The sequence below is a fragment of the Propithecus coquereli genome, unplaced genomic scaffold, assembly GCF_000956105.1.
Source record: "Propithecus coquereli isolate 6110/MARCELLA unplaced genomic scaffold, Pcoq_1.0 Scaffold301, whole genome shotgun sequence".
Taxonomy (NCBI): domain Eukaryota; kingdom Metazoa; phylum Chordata; class Mammalia; order Primates; family Indriidae; genus Propithecus; species Propithecus coquereli.
The window spans coordinates 1,421,471-1,438,482 of NW_012148631.1; the positions used below are offsets into that span (position 1 = coordinate 1,421,471).

The 17,012-nt window shown below is 48.0% G+C and overlaps 1 protein-coding gene across 1 annotated transcript in view; it reads left to right on the forward strand.

The window, feature by feature from the left end:
• The window catches only part of DOCK2 (dedicator of cytokinesis 2), a 397,813-nt gene that overhangs the window by 353,123 nt on the left and 27,678 nt on the right, over window positions 1-17,012 (forward strand). The window contains exons 35-41 of the mRNA XM_012649685.1: window positions 1,017-1,173; window positions 3,428-3,468; window positions 7,560-7,650; window positions 8,516-8,635; window positions 12,213-12,302; window positions 13,884-13,988; window positions 15,999-16,140. Coding sequence (XP_012505139.1) covers window positions 1,017-1,173; window positions 3,428-3,468; window positions 7,560-7,650; window positions 8,516-8,635; window positions 12,213-12,302; window positions 13,884-13,988; window positions 15,999-16,140 — 746 coding nt within the window. The remainder of the gene's footprint in view (window positions 1-1,016; window positions 1,174-3,427; window positions 3,469-7,559; window positions 7,651-8,515; window positions 8,636-12,212; window positions 12,303-13,883; window positions 13,989-15,998; window positions 16,141-17,012) is intronic.

The following is a 17,012-nucleotide window of genomic DNA, read 5'->3' on the forward strand; positions in this document are numbered from 1 at the left end:
TTTTTAAAATTTAGAATATTAATTTACAACAAATTTAATTTTAAAGAATAATATACACATATTTATTTAAATAGAAACATGAAAGCTTTCCCTCCATATTCCCCTACCTAGAGCCTTGTGAGAAGCAGCCACTACTAAGAGTTTGGAATTTATCCTTCCTGACCATATGTGGCACATTTGTAACCACGCAGAGACATGATGCTGACATGCATTTGCACACATGTCCCATGTTTGGTGGCTGACACCTGGATTCTGGAGCCAGACTGTTGATATTTACCAACTGTGTGATCTTGGACAAGTTTAGGTGACCTCTGCATGCCTTAGTTTCCCCATCTACAATATCAGTGAGCTAAGAGTTGTAAAATTTTTAGAATAATACTTGGGACGTGGTAAGCTCTATGTCAGTTGGTTAAATAAAAAACAAATATTGTTCTGAGACTTACTTTTCTCACTTAACTCTATATTTTATAGAGCTTTTCACGCCAAGACATAGTGATCTCTCTAATAATTTTTAATAGCTTCGTAGAATTACTTTTGGTGAATATACCTTAATTTATTTAACCATTTCCCAGTTGATGGACATTTAAGATGGTTCCATCTCTTTAACTATTAGACACAATTTATAAGTATTATAAATGCATCTTTGCATACTTCTGGGAATATTTCTGTAGAACAGATTCCCAGAAGTAGAGTTACTGGTCACAGGATATGTGCATTTAAAATTGTGATAGATGTTGTGAAAATTGCCTCCCAAAAAAGTTGTGCTGATTTACTTTCAATGTGGATGTATTAAAGTGACCGTTTCTCCCACACTATTGCCTACATTGGGAATTATTTTATTTTTTTCCGTTCAAGAAAAAAAATGCTTGCTATGCTAAGTGGTAAATCCATGTATAAATGAACAACATGAGCTGACCCGTGAGCGGCGGAGCCCACGCCCCATCCCTCCCCACACCCGGCCCCAGCACAGTCTCTGCCCCTGGCCACGAGCTCACTGCCCTCCCGTCTGCCCACAGCCTGATGGAGTGTGCTGGGGAGCACCCGACCATTGCCAAGTCAGTGGAGAACTTCGTGAACCTGGTCAAAGGCCTCCTGGAGAAGCTTCTGGATTACCGGGGCGTGATGACCGACGAGAGCAAAGACAACCGCATGAGCTGCACTGTGAACCTGCTGGTGTGTCGGGCTGGCAGGGCCTCCCCCACGTCCGAGTCTGACTAGAGTCCCGAGGGACGGGCTTAGCTTTGGGTCTCACGATCACTCTTGATAGGGAAGCAGCACTAAGGGCTTTGGAAATCAGACAAACGAACCCCTAGCTCTGTGTCTTGAGGCCAGTTGCTTCACCTTTCTGTGCCTCAGTTTCCTTACCTGTGAAGTGGGACCAATGAGTATTCCCCTTAGTACTTAACACGGCTCACAGAAGGGAGATGGCAGTGTAGACTGCTTAAGAGTATGTGCTTTAGAGTCATGCAGCCCCTGGATTTTCATCCTTCCTCTGGTAATTAATAGGCTAGAGAAGTCAAGGAAGTGCTCTGAAGTCTTAGTTTGCTTGTCTGTTACATGGAGAAAATAATAGTTCTTATTTCATTAGGTTGTGTTGTCCTGGCCCAACGTTAGATGCTCAAAGCGTGTTAGTTTCCTTCTTCTTTAGAGTGGAGTAACACAAATAATTAGAACACCTATCACTGCGGACCAGGTTAGCCAGAGCAGCTAATCCCAAACCCAAGTCCCAACCCCTGTATCACACGCGTCCCCACTGGCCAGCTCCCAGACAGCCTGTGTCGTGTTTTGTGGTTTGGTCAGGAGACAGATAGTGCAGCCATATTGCTTCATGCCCACGTGTCAATCCACCTTAAAATGGTTTAAAGGAATCAAGTTGACCAAAAGACCATGTAGCATTCATCACATCAACCCCCCGCCATTCCCAAGGCTCCAGAAATACAAACTCTGTCCCTTCAGTTCTGTTGTGTGGCCCGTCCTTACCCAAAGTGGACTCCTTTTAACAGCCTAGATATTGCCATTGATTTTCCGGAATGCCAAAGGGAGTTAAAAATCCTGATTACAGCAGGAAGGAATTCACTGCTAATGACTCCACCAGGCCCAATTTACATAAAGAGCATGAAGAGGGGTTTTGCAGGAATTTAGCAGCTTCTCTCTAAGGAGAGACAGAGTTGGTTGAAGAAATTGACCTTTAACAGCCAGACTAGGACCAGGTAGGAAGCTGGGGACAGACAGTTCTCTAAGCAGTCAGACCCCGCTGGTTTTTGGTGCGTGACTTTCAGGTAGTGTCAGGGAGGAGGGCAGGATGGCATGGGGAGGGAGGTGCTGTCAGGAGAGGCAGTGTTTGATATGATCTGCCACCCTGGACTGTGTGCCCTGGAATGTGTCACCTCCCCTCTCTGAGCCTCAGGTGCACGTGGGGACACTGGATTAAACTCGGGTTTGCTCCTGGTGTGGCTCCTGGATTGGATCAGGACCTCCTGGTTCAGAATCTGTAAGGACTTGTTTAGAAATGCCACAGGGGCTGCCAGGCACAGTGGCTCATGGTAGCATCCCAGTACTTTGGGAGGCTGAGGTGGGAGGATCATTTAAGGCCAAAAGTTTGAGACCAGTCTGGGCAACATAGCGAGACCCTGTCTTTACAAAAAATGAAAATTAAAAAAATTAGCTGGGCATGGTGACACACACCTATAGTCCCAGCTACTCAGGCGGCTGAGGAAGGAGGATCACTGCTTGAGCCCAAGAGTTCGAGGCTGCAGTGAGCTATGACGGTGCCATTGCACCCCAGCCTGGGTGACAGAGCAGGACCCCATCTCAAAAACATTAGAAACTAAATTAAATTAAAATGCCACAGGCTCAGGATCTCTGGTGGTGAAATCCAGGACGACCCCTAGTCTAAATGGCCCCTGAACTGGAGTGGGAACGTGGCTTCCTAGGTATTGCCAAATTTGAGTGTTTTGGCTGTGGAATGCGTCATCACTCCTGAGAGTTCTGCACTGTGGGAGTTTTGATCTGTTACTATTACTGGGATGCTATTACTCACTTTCCAACTCAGGTTCTTACAATGACAAGGCCTGAGCGTTTAAACATAAAGTGGGGCTGCCTTTCAAAGTGGACTTCGTCAGAGTAGACTGCCCAGTCTTAGCAACCTGCCTCCTACAGCTGCAGATAACTAAACTGCACCTCCTGATACGCGATGGCTGAGACATCTACTCTGTCCCTTTATCGTCTAAGGGTCAGGGAAGTGACTTTCAAAGCAGAATCTCCCAATTAGGCTGTTTGATGCATCCAGGAAAATAGATTTCTTGCTCCCACCTCAGGATGTCTAGATAGTAAACAACAGTCTCCCTCTCAACTCCATAACTATACCCTTGAACTCTGTGGCTCTGCAAAGAAAAACACTCATCACTGTTTTTCCTCCCCTACCTAGAATTTCTACAAAGATAACAACAGGGAGGAGATGTACATAAGGTAAGATTTTTGTTTTCTAAAACCCAGACCTGCTCTGTCACTGCCCCTGCTCAATATCCATCGACAGCTCCCTGCCACCTTCAGGATGAAATCTGAACTTCTCCCCTTGACACGCAGGCCCTCTGTATTCTGATTCCTGTGAATTCCTCCAGACTCAACTCCTTTCATTTTCCTTCAATCAGCCCCATAAAACCACTTGGAATTCTCTGACTGGCCATACTGTCTTACTATATCCTCGGATTATATTTTCCTTAAGAGTAGTTACTTGTGGGTTGAGCCGTGGGTTGCATTTGCATTTGTCGTGGGACTGGCAGGTGAAGCCCTAGCCCAGGCATGTAGTGAGACCATTGACTAGTGCAGATTTGAAGGGAAAAAAATACCCAGGTGCCTGATGTCTGCTTCCTTGAAGGCATTTAATAGATATTTATTTGAATATATCATGAAGGGTTTTTTTGGAACATTAGCCTGGAGCAAAGAACTCCTTTGCCAAATTTTCTCAGAATCTCATGTTTTCTCTGCAAAGTTTCTTTTTTATTATTGTTATTTTTACTCATTACAAAAAAAATACATACTTATTACCAAAACAAACAAAAAACTCATAAAATACAGACAAGCAACACAAAAATGAAATAAATCCCCATAATCCATACATATTTCCAGACCTATTCATATTTTTATATATATTGAATTCCATGCATGCATATTTTTGCAGAAATCGAATTATAGCACTCATAAATTATTCTTTTTTTTACTTGACAAGAATTCCTTGTCAACATCATTTTTAATGAAACTATAAAATTTCTCTTTCAGAATGTACCATAATTTACATAGCCAATCCTAAATTGTTGAACATTTAGGTTGTTTCCAACTCTTTTCTACAATAAATAGCATAAAAACAAAATTCATGGATATATACCTTTGCACACATCCTTATGAGGCTAGAGCCTCAGAGGTGGAATTAGCTGGAAGATAAAGGAACTAGGTAGGTATTTACGAGGCTTTAGGCATGTGCTGTCAGAGGGCAGGGACTTCAAGTCTAAACTCTCTGTGCTATTACTGCAGATATTTTCAGGTACTTAGTTTAGCATTACTCCAGAAATAGGAACTATCATTTGGGAAACAAAAATAACGCCATAGTTTGTCCTGAGCTTTGGGTATTTATAACATCATTAGGCGTGACACTCTTGTAGCAGCACAAAGCTCTGGGGTCTGAAGGACTTCGGGTCTTCACCTTGTTTACTCTGTGGCCCTGGATAAATTATTCAGTCCTTATGGATTGAGGTTCTCCAATCTGTAGAATGTCTCTGCCTACCTTCTGTTTTGAGTATTAAATGAGATACTATGAGAAATATGCCTGGCACATGGTTTCCTCCCTCTAACCTCGTTTCTCTCCTTCTCAGTTTAGAAACACAGATGGCGAATCCCAGGCCTCCACCAGCTTTGGAGATTTGAGGTCTATAGTAATCTAGGAAAACCATATTTGTCTCAACCAGACTGCAAACAGGGTACAGTCTGAAAATCTGTTCTGTTTGGCAAGCAGAGTATTTTAAAACATTTTTTTAACTGGTTGCCAACATTTAAAAATCTAGAGATTTTTACATAAAAAATATCAAAATTTCCTTCTCCTGAAAAACTCAGGAGGTGTGACAACACTGGGCCCTCATCCTGATCTGACAATCGCCACCTCAACTGAGTAGTGGCCGCCCTTTTAGACGAGACTGGAGCCCTGTAATCACATCATCTCTATTCCCCATTGTACCTCACCCCATCCACATCACGCAAGCATCTGGCATCTGGAGGTGTCTGAGTTTGGTATCCCTGGTTGAGCTCATTGGAGTGGTCATCAGACCCTTGAGTTAACAAAGGAGAGGGAACCTTGGCCGATGAGGGAGTTGAAAGGAGCATGGATGCTCTCCCTTGGGCGCTCTGCCCAGGTGTCTTGGACCCAGCCATCTAGGGGTCTAAGGGACAAAGGATGGCAGGAGGAGATACGTCAGGATCAAGTCACGGATGCACACACACGTTTCTGAATTCCAGACTCTTCACTGCTCACTCTGATCGGCAGAGCATTAGTGGGGAGGAGAGTGGAAAGGCCAAGCCTGTGGGAGCAGAAATAGCTGGGCTTGAAATCTGCTTCTACCTATTTCTGGCTCTATTTTAACCTAGATGTCAGTTTTCTCATCTTAAAAGCATTGCAGGAAGGATGGATTGATAAAACACATGATAATAAAGCACCCTTTGAATAAATGAATGAATGAATGAATGAACAAATCTTCCTGCCTGGGATGCTCCCCCATCATCCCTTTCCCCTTCAGATCCCAGCTCACCTATCACACTATGGGAACCTTTCTGGAAGGGCCTCCTCTGCCCACCTGGATACAGCCTGCTCTCCTAGTACCACAGACCGTTCCTTCACCTTTATCACAACTGTGTTTGTGCAGTTATTTACTTGGTTATTTGATTCACATCTGTCGCTTCTCCTAGACTCTAAATCCCAAACCCTGACAGTGGTGTGAACTTTTGTCACCATTTATCTCTAATGCCTGGCACTTCTTGGTGCTCAGTACAACCTTGCTGAATGAATAAGCGAATGAGCAAAAGGTTACTAGGCATCCTAGCGCACTGGCTGTCCAATAACTGCTAGGTGACCTTTCTTCTCCTCAAAGCCTTTGGCAGTCCTCACCCTGAGTTCAGGCAGCCTACATTTGGCCCACTGGCCTGTCTTCTGTGGCGGGGGACACTGAATGTTAGCTTCACCTTTGGTGAGTTCCATGCAAAAAGTCTTTCTTCTAAAAAGAGCCTAAGCCTGGGCACTGAGATGTGCATTGAGCGCGGGTGCCTAAGAAGCCCTGTGTTCCCCAGGGTGACACAGTGATCAGGGCAGAGTCCCGGCAGCATGGCGGACAGTGGCTCTCCTCTCAGAGGCACTCACCATCTTGCCTTCACCAAATCACTGAGAGCTGGGTTTAAATCAATGTTTCTAGTGATACGCAAGTCACCAAAGCAGTGGTTCTTTGGCTCTGGATTTTGTTTCCAGCAGTGGCAGGAGGGGATGTTCTGTAGAAGAACTTAGTTCACAATGCTAATAGATGACAGCTGCCGTTGCTCAGTGCTGGCCTCGGGCTGGTCACTTTCCGTGCATACTCGCATTCCTTTGCAGCAATACTAGCTGTCACTTATTGAGCCTTTTATGTGTCACACATGGTCTTCTTGGCCTTTATATGCCCAGTAACTTTTTAGGGTAGGTTCTGTGAGTGTTGCCATTTTTCAGAGGAGTGAACTAAGGCACGGAAAAGTTAATTCACTGCTGCTTAATACCTGTTGTGGATCAATTATCTAAGAATTTCCTAAAGCTTGCTTCCTTTATTCTTGTTCCTGTCCTCAATACCCCTCAACTATATTGTCATCTCAGGGTTCATAACTTTGCAAAAGGACAGGAAGTTAGAAGGTGATTGCTGTTGAATAGCTGATTCTTCCTACTGACAGCTCCAGGCCTCCATATGAATATTCATTCTCTAACCCCCCATCCACTTCCTTTTGTTACCAGAAAATGCACCTATGTTACACCCAGAGAACACAGAAGGGAGGGGTGGGAGCTGTCCTTGACAGTTGGTGTGGCTTATTCATACTCCTGCAGTTATACAGTGATTAAGGCTGGGGACCATGGCCCAGCTCTTCCATTTATTAGCATATAACTTCTGATAAGTTATCTCTCCTTCCTTTATTTCTCATGCTTGTCATATTGCATTGGCCAGTATCAAGTTGAATACTGGCCAGGGTGGCACCTAACTTCTCCAGGCCATAGTTTTATCACCTAAAAATGAGGATCCCTCATGGACCCATCTCAATGGTTGCCATAAATACCCGAAGGCATTTGAAATACTTGGCATAGTACCTGGAGTGTAGTAAGTGCCCAACAAACACTAGTTATTGTCATTGTCACCCACTCAAAGGAGGGCTGGCTATCCAGGGTAGATGACTCCCTTGTGACACGGAGATGAGCCTGGTTGTTTTGTCTGGCTCCTACCTGGCCCTCTAAGATGCCTCCTTATCACCGCACCTGCTAATTCAGCATATTTTCCTCCAAACAGATACCTGTACAAACTCCGTGATCTGCACCTGGACTGTGACAATTACACAGAGGCCGCCTACACACTCCTTCTGCACACCTGGCTGCTCAAGGTACTGTCCCTCTGGGTGAGGGGGATTCATGCTGGGATCCCCATGCAGCCCTAACAGCAAGTTGAAGAATTAAAAAAAAAGAGAGAGAGAGAAATAGAAAAAATAATAAGCCAAGTAAATTTTTTTTGCTCTATGTCCCCAAACTGTTGACCTGGCAAGATACTTTTCTGCCCTTCTTCACCTGGTCACTTAAGATTTTGAGTGACCTTCACATTTAGCACCAATAATAACCCCCCAAGACATATTTTGCAGTTTTATATACCATCTAAAATGTTATCAACTACAAATCATTAGCATGCCCACAGAGCTGCCTTCCTTCTCCTGAAAACTTTGCTGTAGCTGGACAAAATCGGAATGATTTCCTTTGCCTTTTGAAGAGCTGGGAGGGTGTCTCATAGGGGTTCAGAGTAAATCCCTATAAACCACACACTGAGAGCCAATAAAGAGTCGAGTAAGTGCAACTCAGCAAAAATCAGGAGGCACTTCACAAGTGGAAACTGCAGGCCAGCATCTCGCTCACTGAGCACGGACGTGCAGGGCGGCGGGGAAGCCAGCAAAGGGCGTTCGCAGGGCTTCATCGACTCCTCATCAGTGTGGCTCTGACAGCTCACATTTCCTCATTTGTCTGTTTGGGACGTCAGTGCTGCCTGGAGGGCAACCTCCAAACATCTGGGGTACTCATGGACCAAGAGGGCAGCCTCCCCAGTGGTTCCCTGAGTTTCCAGAAATGAGCTCAATTTGGGAGAGGAGGAGAGAAAGAAAGGACAGGATCTGGGGAGGCAAGTCTCTGCCTTTAATCCTGGGAAGACGCCTGTCCTTGGCAGCCTCTGGGCCCCGCGTGACTTCCCGTGTCTTCTCTTCGCAGTGGTCAGATGAGCAGTGCGCGTCACAGGTCATGCAGACAGGCCAGCAGCACCCCCAGACCCACCGGCAGCTGAAGGAGACACTGTATGAGACCATCATAGGCTACTTTGACAAAGGAAAGGTAATTTGTCCCTGCCCCTACCCTCTCTCTGGGGACCCTGGCTATGGAAGGATGGTTCTCTCCCATACCTTACATCCAGTCCATGCTCAGCTCTGGCCAGCTACCCTTCCAAGTCCTAAATCTGATCACTTCTCTCCATCTCCTCTCTATCTTCATTCTTACAGCTTCCATTCATGGCATCAGTGTCGCTCACCTGGGCACTGCTGCAGATCCTGAGCAGCTTCCCTGTTTCCTCTATTTCCCCCAGCAGATCAGGCTCCATAGAGGAAACAGGGTGACCAGAAAACATATATTGGGCCATGTTCCCCTGCTTATAGTCATCTCAATGGCTCCCCCATTCTACTTAGAATAAATTACATAGCCCTTCCCATGGCTCGTGAGGCCCCACATGAGCTGTGCCCTGTCAGGTTCCCCCTTGCTCACGTGCTCTATGCCAAGCTCTTTTCAACCTCAGGGCCTTTGCACCTGCTTTTCCCAGCTTGAAGCATTCCTCCTCCATAGCCGAGAAGGCTGGACTCCTCTCACTGCGCAGGGCTTTGCTTGGATGTCAGGCCCTAAGGAGGCCCTGGCCACCACCAGACAAAGCAGCAGCACCCCTGCCCCGAGTCACCCTTGTTGCTTCTTCAAAGCACTTGTCACCATAAGACATCATCTTGTTCATTTCATTTTTACTTTTTATTGTGTGACTCCCCACTTTAGAATGCCAATGAGAGCAGGGACTTGCCTTATCCTCTGCTGAATGCCCAGTGGCTAGAACAGAGCCTGGCATGCAGGCCCCATAAATATGTGCAGGGTAAATGAATCAATTGAATGGATGAATGACAATGTGATGCCATCATCGATCTTCAAACAGCAAAGGTGCTTGGTTAGGTTTGGTAGGAGATTGGACAGACCAGCTGTTGCCCAGCTCCAGCCTCCAGTGGACCTTCAGGAAGCACCAATCTAAATGCTGCCATTCATCCTATAGGAAACAGGGCATGTTGGCCACATGCCCAGGCGCTGGAGCCAGATGGCCTGGGGCGCCATCCTGGCTCCTCTACCACCCACACTTCCCTTGACTTAAAGACTCCAGTTCCCCACCCATAACTAACAGTACCTACTTTCTGGTTGGCCTGTGAAAATTAGGTGAGAAAACGCATAGGAACTAGTACATAATAAGACCTTGTTAAATGTTAATTCTCATCATTATTATCCTCCTCCGCCACTTCCTCCATCAAACCTTTCTTGAGTCCTGCGGCTTACCTGCCCCCTCCTCTGAATTGCACGGCCTCCTACAGCTCATCAGGACATAATAGAGCACTTAATTTTGGTCTGTCCTGTCACTGCAGTTCATTACATCCGTCTTAGTCTGATCTCTCCACCTTCCCTGGAAAGATAAAATGAGATAATGTCTGTGGCAGGGCTTATAAATTCCCGAGAGTCAAGCAGGCAGAGAACACTGTTTTTATAATTTACGATTATAAGCCTCTTGAGAGCAGAGACCCTGCCGTCCCTCGCACCTTCTGCCCTGCTGGGCGTCGAGTTGGAGCCTGCTGTTTGTGGGCCCGCTGATGAAGCCAGTTGCAGTGTGAGAGCCCTGAAAGCATGTGTTGAGCTTTGTGTTCTGCAAGGTATTCAGTTCCGTCCACGCTGTACCGAGCGGAGAGGAGAAAGACGTGATCACGACCTCAAGGAGCGTACCCGTCTAGTTGGCAAAACAGATGTGCCCATACTTACCTTTTCTGAACATTGCCCTTTGATATTGTGCAATAACGAGGAAGAGGGCAAGGGAATGGGGTGGCGCCAAAGTATTTTGGGAGCAGAGAGGAAGGAGCAGATGGGTACGGCTCACCCCAAAAGCCACCACTGTGGAAGCTTCTAGAATGAAGCCCAAACTCTTTAGCACCCCCTTCAGCTTTCCTTCTCCACACCTCCTCAGGGAGACTCATTGCCGCAGACACACAGGATGGCTTTCCAGTCCGTAAGCCCATCTTGTCATCGCCTGATGGACGCCTCTACATTCCTCAAAACCCAACCGTCTCATCTACTGATGCGTGTGCTTTGCCACTTACGTTCCATGAGAGCAGAGACTGTGTCTTGTCCATCTTCATATCTGCTCTGTCACTGCACAGCACACCACACCCAGAACCCAGCAGGCGCTCAGTAATGAACGTTCGAGACTCAGATCAGTGACTGTCAGAGGTCCCGGTGGCCACACCGCAGACCTGGGAGGAAATCCCAGGCACCTGACTTCCTGCCCAGCCCCTTCTGTGGTCTCTTAGTGATCTCTTAACACATGGGGAGAACGTTTCCTCTCCCTGTTTGTATTACGGTGGGGAGCAGGAAAGACTTCTACTTGAGCCACACCGGCCCTGACCTAGCCCAGGGGCATCGCCACGACCCTCATGTTCAGGGTGAAGAGAAGGCCCCAGCCCAGCCCAGCTCGGTTCCTCCTCCCAGCACATAAAGCATTTTTATGCTGCTCGCTAAGCTGTCCATGGGTTTACAGCCACGGCTTCTCCACTCGGCACTTGGTTTTATTTATTTTTATGCTTGGATGCAGAGAGAGCACTTTTGCTACAAAGCTCGCGCTGCAGTTTGGCAATCTCCCTTCCCTCCTCCTCCCACCTCCCCCAGCTTCTCCATTTAGATGCATTTTCCATTTTAAACCAGAGGTGAGATGTAAAGGGTATCCCTTGAGGCTGCCAGATCTGGGGTCCGCCCCGCGTCTCCCCGGCCTCTCTGTAGAGGTCTCTGACCCCTCAGGTCTAAGATGATGGATGATCTATTGGCTTCTGGCCTAGGACAGAGCAGAGAAAAAGTAACTCTTAGGTCCATGGTTTGTTTAGTTTGTTTTTTCAGATTTTTGTCTTTTAAAATGGAGAAGACCTACTAAAAAAGTTGTAATTATTTTTCTAAACTGCAGTACCATCCCTACTGCCAGCTCTGTGCTGCCCCCTCCTCACCAAATCACCTCACTAAGACGAGGTTCAGCAGAGGGGCGATCCCAGGACCGAACATCAGGAGAACTGGGGTCTGGCCCAACTTGGTCCCTAAAACTCTCTGACCTGGGGCTACCGTTCACTTCTCTGTGAACCATCACTCCTTGGAAGTTGGGCCAGCACCTCCCCAGGGAAGCTGAGGGAGTCAGAGGTTTCATTCACTAACCACATAGGGAGCAGGGAAGGAAGATCAGGCTACAGAGACACACGGGTTTGCAGCCTGGCCCTGCTTTTTGTTGGGCATTTGACCTGGGGAGGTTGCTGGGCCTCTCTGCACTCCCGGTGCTCACCGGGGAAATGAACATGATGTTAGTTACGTCTCGGAGTGGCTGTGAAGAATCAGAGAGCATGCAGCTAAAATATTTAGCCTAGTCTGTGCCTTCTCTATTATTTATCAAGAATACTAGGTGAGAGGCCAGAGGAAGGTCATCCCTCCGAGAAGTCCCCAGCTCCCTCTGTGTGGGGGATGGTATGGGGCAGAGTGAGCTTTGTGGCTCAGTCCCAGGGAGCACGGCCAGATCTGTGTCGCTTCCGCGGCAAGGGCTCTGCAAACCTGGAGGTGCCTCCTAACTTTTGTCCCTGTGACCTTCCTGCAGATGTGGGAAGAGGCCATCAGCCTGTGCAAGGAGCTGGCGGAGCAGTACGAGATGGAGGTCTTTGACTACGAGCTGCTCAGCCAGAACCTGGTAAGGCACCCTCAGGGAGGCTGACTGTAGGGTGCTCAGGGCCTTGGCCGCCCCTGAGAGCCTGGGGAAGGGGAACAGGGTCAGACGGGGTTAGGGAAATGGAAAAAGAACGGAAGCAGGACCTGCGCGAGGCTGTGGAATATTTGTGGGAAAACTCACCTGTGACGGTTCCTCAGTGGAGCGTCGGGTACCTGCGTGTGCTGGGCTGCCGCTGCTGCTGCACACCCGACACACGCTGTGCTGCACTTGCAGTAGAAGTTCCACAAATCACCAAACCAATTAAATAAAAACACAAATTTGTGCTTTCTGATTAACACATAAATCACATTAAAATGCTCCCCATCTGGCTATTCCCATTAGCATCTCCATGCTCGTGATTTGGTGGGGGAAGTGCAACGTGGGGGAAGCCGGCCTGTTTCTGCCAGTGCTGCAGAAGCCAGGCCTGGGCGGGGAGCTGAACCCCACAGGGAAATGCAGAACTCCAGGTGCTTCCCTCCCCTTCCCCACGCCCCCATATATTTCCTGGCTGCCAGAGCGCCAGGACCCCAGGACCCCTTCTTAGCCCATTTAGAGAGACTGGTCCGGCCATTTCCAGGGAACTATAAAATGAGAATCAGAATGTTAGAAGCCAGTCGATAGCTTTTTTTGGGAGGGGGGAAGGTATGGTGATCTTGTTAAAAACAACTGAGCCGTTAGCTGCTTTTACTGTGTGTAAGATATGATGCAAATACACATAGACACGCCCTTGCACCAAGAGACACTTGATATCTGCCCCACATGTATACCCACATAGATATTTGCCAACGTGGAGGCACACATGCCTTCCACATGTGTGCATTCATGCACACATACACACATGCCCACGACACATTCATGCATACCCTTATGTGTGAGCTCATGCCTGCACGGAGTTCACGTCCTACAGGCACCTGTCTAGGTCCACATGTGTCTTCCATATTGTACCAAATTGAAGATGCCATCGACCGTGAGATGTGCCATTCCTTTTCATGTGCCATGTCATGATTTCTTTAGGGCCAACCACAATTGTAAGATGCCATCAGGTGTAAAGTAAGATTCAAACTGTTTTCAGAGATGTTAAAATATGAAAAACACACACCTCTCAGAATTGATGAGATATATTAGGTATGCATACACAGGAAAACATCTATATCCAGAGACGCTCGTCCATCTGTGTCCTCACAAACACGTGCACAAGTGTGCACGGAGGAGGGAGCAGAGTGGCAGTGATGGAGACACTGCCTGACCGGGCTCAGCTCCACACTTACAGGCTGCACTATGAGATTCTATTTCTTTGTCTGCAAAGTGGAGATACTTGTGGGATTGTTATGAGGACAATGCAGGTGAGTGTGCTAGTGCGGGTGGCGTGATTCACACGGGACTCAGGATACTGTAAATACGGCCGTCACCATCGGGACTATAGACATAGCCACAGATACCCAAATATGTGCACTTGGCCCATTGGTTCTGATATAATGATAACGTCTTCACTGTGGCCTCTCCGAGTCAAATGTGCTTTTGATACACATCTGTGTTGTTATAAGCTGTGTTTTCTTCTTTTAGATCCAACAGGCAAAATTCTATGAAAACATCATGAAAATCCTCAGGCCCAAACCAGACTACTTTGCTGTCGGATACTATGGCCAGGGATTCCCCTCCTTTCTGCGGGTGAGTTTGTGGGTGACTAGGGCCCCAGGGCCTTGGCATCTCAGCTACCCCTCTGTGCTTCGAGGATCTGCTTGTGCTCAGAAGCTGTGCCCTCCCCTGTCTGAGCGCTGCCCCCACCCCTAGTAGACTCCCTAATCAATCTCTCCCCCACCATAATCACCAGTTTCTGTCGTCTGCTGTGCTTCTCTAACGACACAGCAATTAGAGCTGCCTCGTGAGGTAGTGAGCTCCCCGTCACTGGAATGAGGTGTTCAAAGAGAGGTTGTATGATGTTTGCTACCCAGGAGTCACTGCAGAGCAGTTGTTCTCAGAACTTTTGGTTTCAGGACCTTTTTTCTCTCTTCAAAATTAGTGAGGACCCCAAAGAACTTCTGTATTTGTAAATTGTATCTGTATTTTCCATAGGAAAAATTAAAGCTAAGAAAAATTTTTAATATTTTTCCATTTTTAAAACAATAATAATAAACCCATCCCATGTTAACACAAACTGCATTCTTAGGAAAAAATAGCTCTATTTTCTGATAAAAACTTAGTGAAAAGGGTGAGACTGTTTTACATTTCTGCAAATCTCTTTAGTGTCTGACTTAGGAGAAGACAGCGAGGTTCTCATGTCTGTTCTGCAGTCTGTTGTGATCACACATCACAGAAAGCCCCATTGCACGCCCTGAGACAGTGACAGTGAAAAAGGTGAATGACAGCTTTCGTGTCACTGTGAAAACAGTTTTGATCCCGTGGGCTTCTGGGAGGGGCTCGGGGACCCTCAGGGGTTCCCAGAGGCTCCGCACAGTTTCTGAGCCACTGCTTTAGTGACTTGCACATGCATCGGTGGAGAGCTGGATTCGGTCACCTGTAGGCTTCCTTCGGTCTGTGAGTCTAAGGTGAGGAAGACACAAAAGCAGTAGCAAATCTGATCTTTGACCTCGCTCGATTTGCAGTCTAGTCAAGCAGATGCATCACTCACCGTTACCAGTCAATGTGGAGGTCAGGGTGGGCTAGTGGGTGTGCTCGCCGTGAGCAGACAGGGTAGACGGTGAGGGTTTCCTGGGTGTGGTAGAGGTGGCTTCCCCAACCTGGCTGCCCCTCAGAATCCCCTGAGGAGCTTGGTAAATACGTGTCCCTGGGCCTACTCCCTTACAGCCATTCCAGCAGGTCTGGATTGAGGCCTGGGAGTCTGAACTTTAAAAGTCTCCCAGGCTCCTCTGACCATCTGCCAGGTTTGGAAGCGCAGATATATAGAGCTGAGTAACAGACTTGGGTTTGGACAGAAGGACGCTGGGGCCATTTGAGGCAGTGCAGGTGGCACAAATGTGGTCTACAACAGGGTTTCTCAGCCTCTGCACTGTGGACGTTTTGGGCCTGATGATTCTTCATCGCGGAGGCCGTGCTGCGTGTTGTAGGACGTTCAGCAGCATCCCTGGCCTCCACCTGCTGGGTTCCAGTAGCGCCCCCAACCCCATTCGTGACAGCTAAAAAACGTTTCTAGACATTGCTTTTGTCCCTTGGGGGGCAAAATGACCCGCAGTGCAGAACTACTGGTCTACTCGAGGCTACCATGGTTGGGAGGGGCGAGAGTGTGTTTCCACGGTCCCAGAGCCAGGTGAGGAAGGCGCGGCATGCCAAGCCCTTCCAGCCCACAGGCCCAGCCCACACGGCCTGTTACAGGCAGGAGGGAATTCTGTGGCTATGTAAATAGAAGAGAGGGTGTGACACAGTGAAATGTGGGTGAGGAATTAATCTGGAAGGCGTACCTAGGATGGTAAGGCAAGAAAGTTCTCAACATCCACAATCTTCCCTCCCTCTAGACTCAGACTCTTCCTTTAAAGCAGCGATGTGCCCAGCTAGGAGGTCAGTGAGTTGAGCTTCTCCTCCCTGCTGGTAGGGAAACCAAGAGAAGAGGGGTTCGCTGGGGGACCCCCAGCCCCACGCTCATCTCATAAGCTCCCAGCTGCGCTTGGGCCACGTCCTTTATGCCTGGGCCCCGAACCTCTGATAGGTGTCATCTCTCTGCAGAACAAAGTGTTCATCTACCGAGGGAAGGAGTATGAGCGGAGAGAAGATTTCCAGATGCAGCTGATGAGCCAGTTCCCCAATGCAGAGAAGATGAACACAACCTCTGCCCCTGGCGATGCTGTGAAGAATGCCCCAGGCCAGTGTATCCTTGGAGAATGCCCCAGCCAAGGGCCAGCCCTGGGCAGTCCTGCCGGGGTTTTAGCCCACAAAGACCCATCTTAGAGCTCAGAGCTGCTGCCAGAATCATTGCAGTGGTGCCACTTTTAGTGTCCAGCGTGGAATTCGAAGAACCCATCTCAGTGCATTCTAAATGTTGCACACATTGAAGAATTCAGTCTCTCACTCATGCATTCATTTGTGCAATGAACGCTCTCAAGGCCTGACTCCACGCCAGGCATTGTGCAAAGCACTGGAGATTTACACTCGTGAAGTGGTCCTACCTTCAGGGAGCTCACAGTGTAGCAAGCAAAAGACACACTGCACAACTAATTGGATCATTGCATATCTATTTATAAAAATAGGATCCATGCCGGGAGGAAGCCATACAGGGATACTGAGGTTGAGAGGGCAGAGAAGGCTTCCTTGAGGAAGGTGACGTTTGAGGTCATAACCAGCCAAGGCTTAGTGGGAGGTGGAGAGGGTATCCCAGAGGAAGGACGCCTGTGTGCCAAGGCCTGTCATGGGAGCGATCGTAGCAGGTTCCAAGAACTGAGATGGCACCACACTGCTGGTATAATAAGATCAAACTCCTGAGTGAGGCCTGCAAGTCTGTCCGTGGTCTAACCCCTGTCCACCTGTCCAACGTCATTGCCCCAACTCTTCCTTCTCTTTCTCGTGTCTCGCTGACCACACTGGCCTTGTTTCTGTTCTGTAAACACGCCCAGCTTGTGTCCACCTTTGGGCCTTCATAGTCTATGTTCCCTCTGCCTGGGATGCCCTTCCTGCATCCTGAGACGGCTGGCTCTTTTGCCCGTCACATCCTTGCTCAGTGCTACCTCCTGCAAGAGGCCTTCC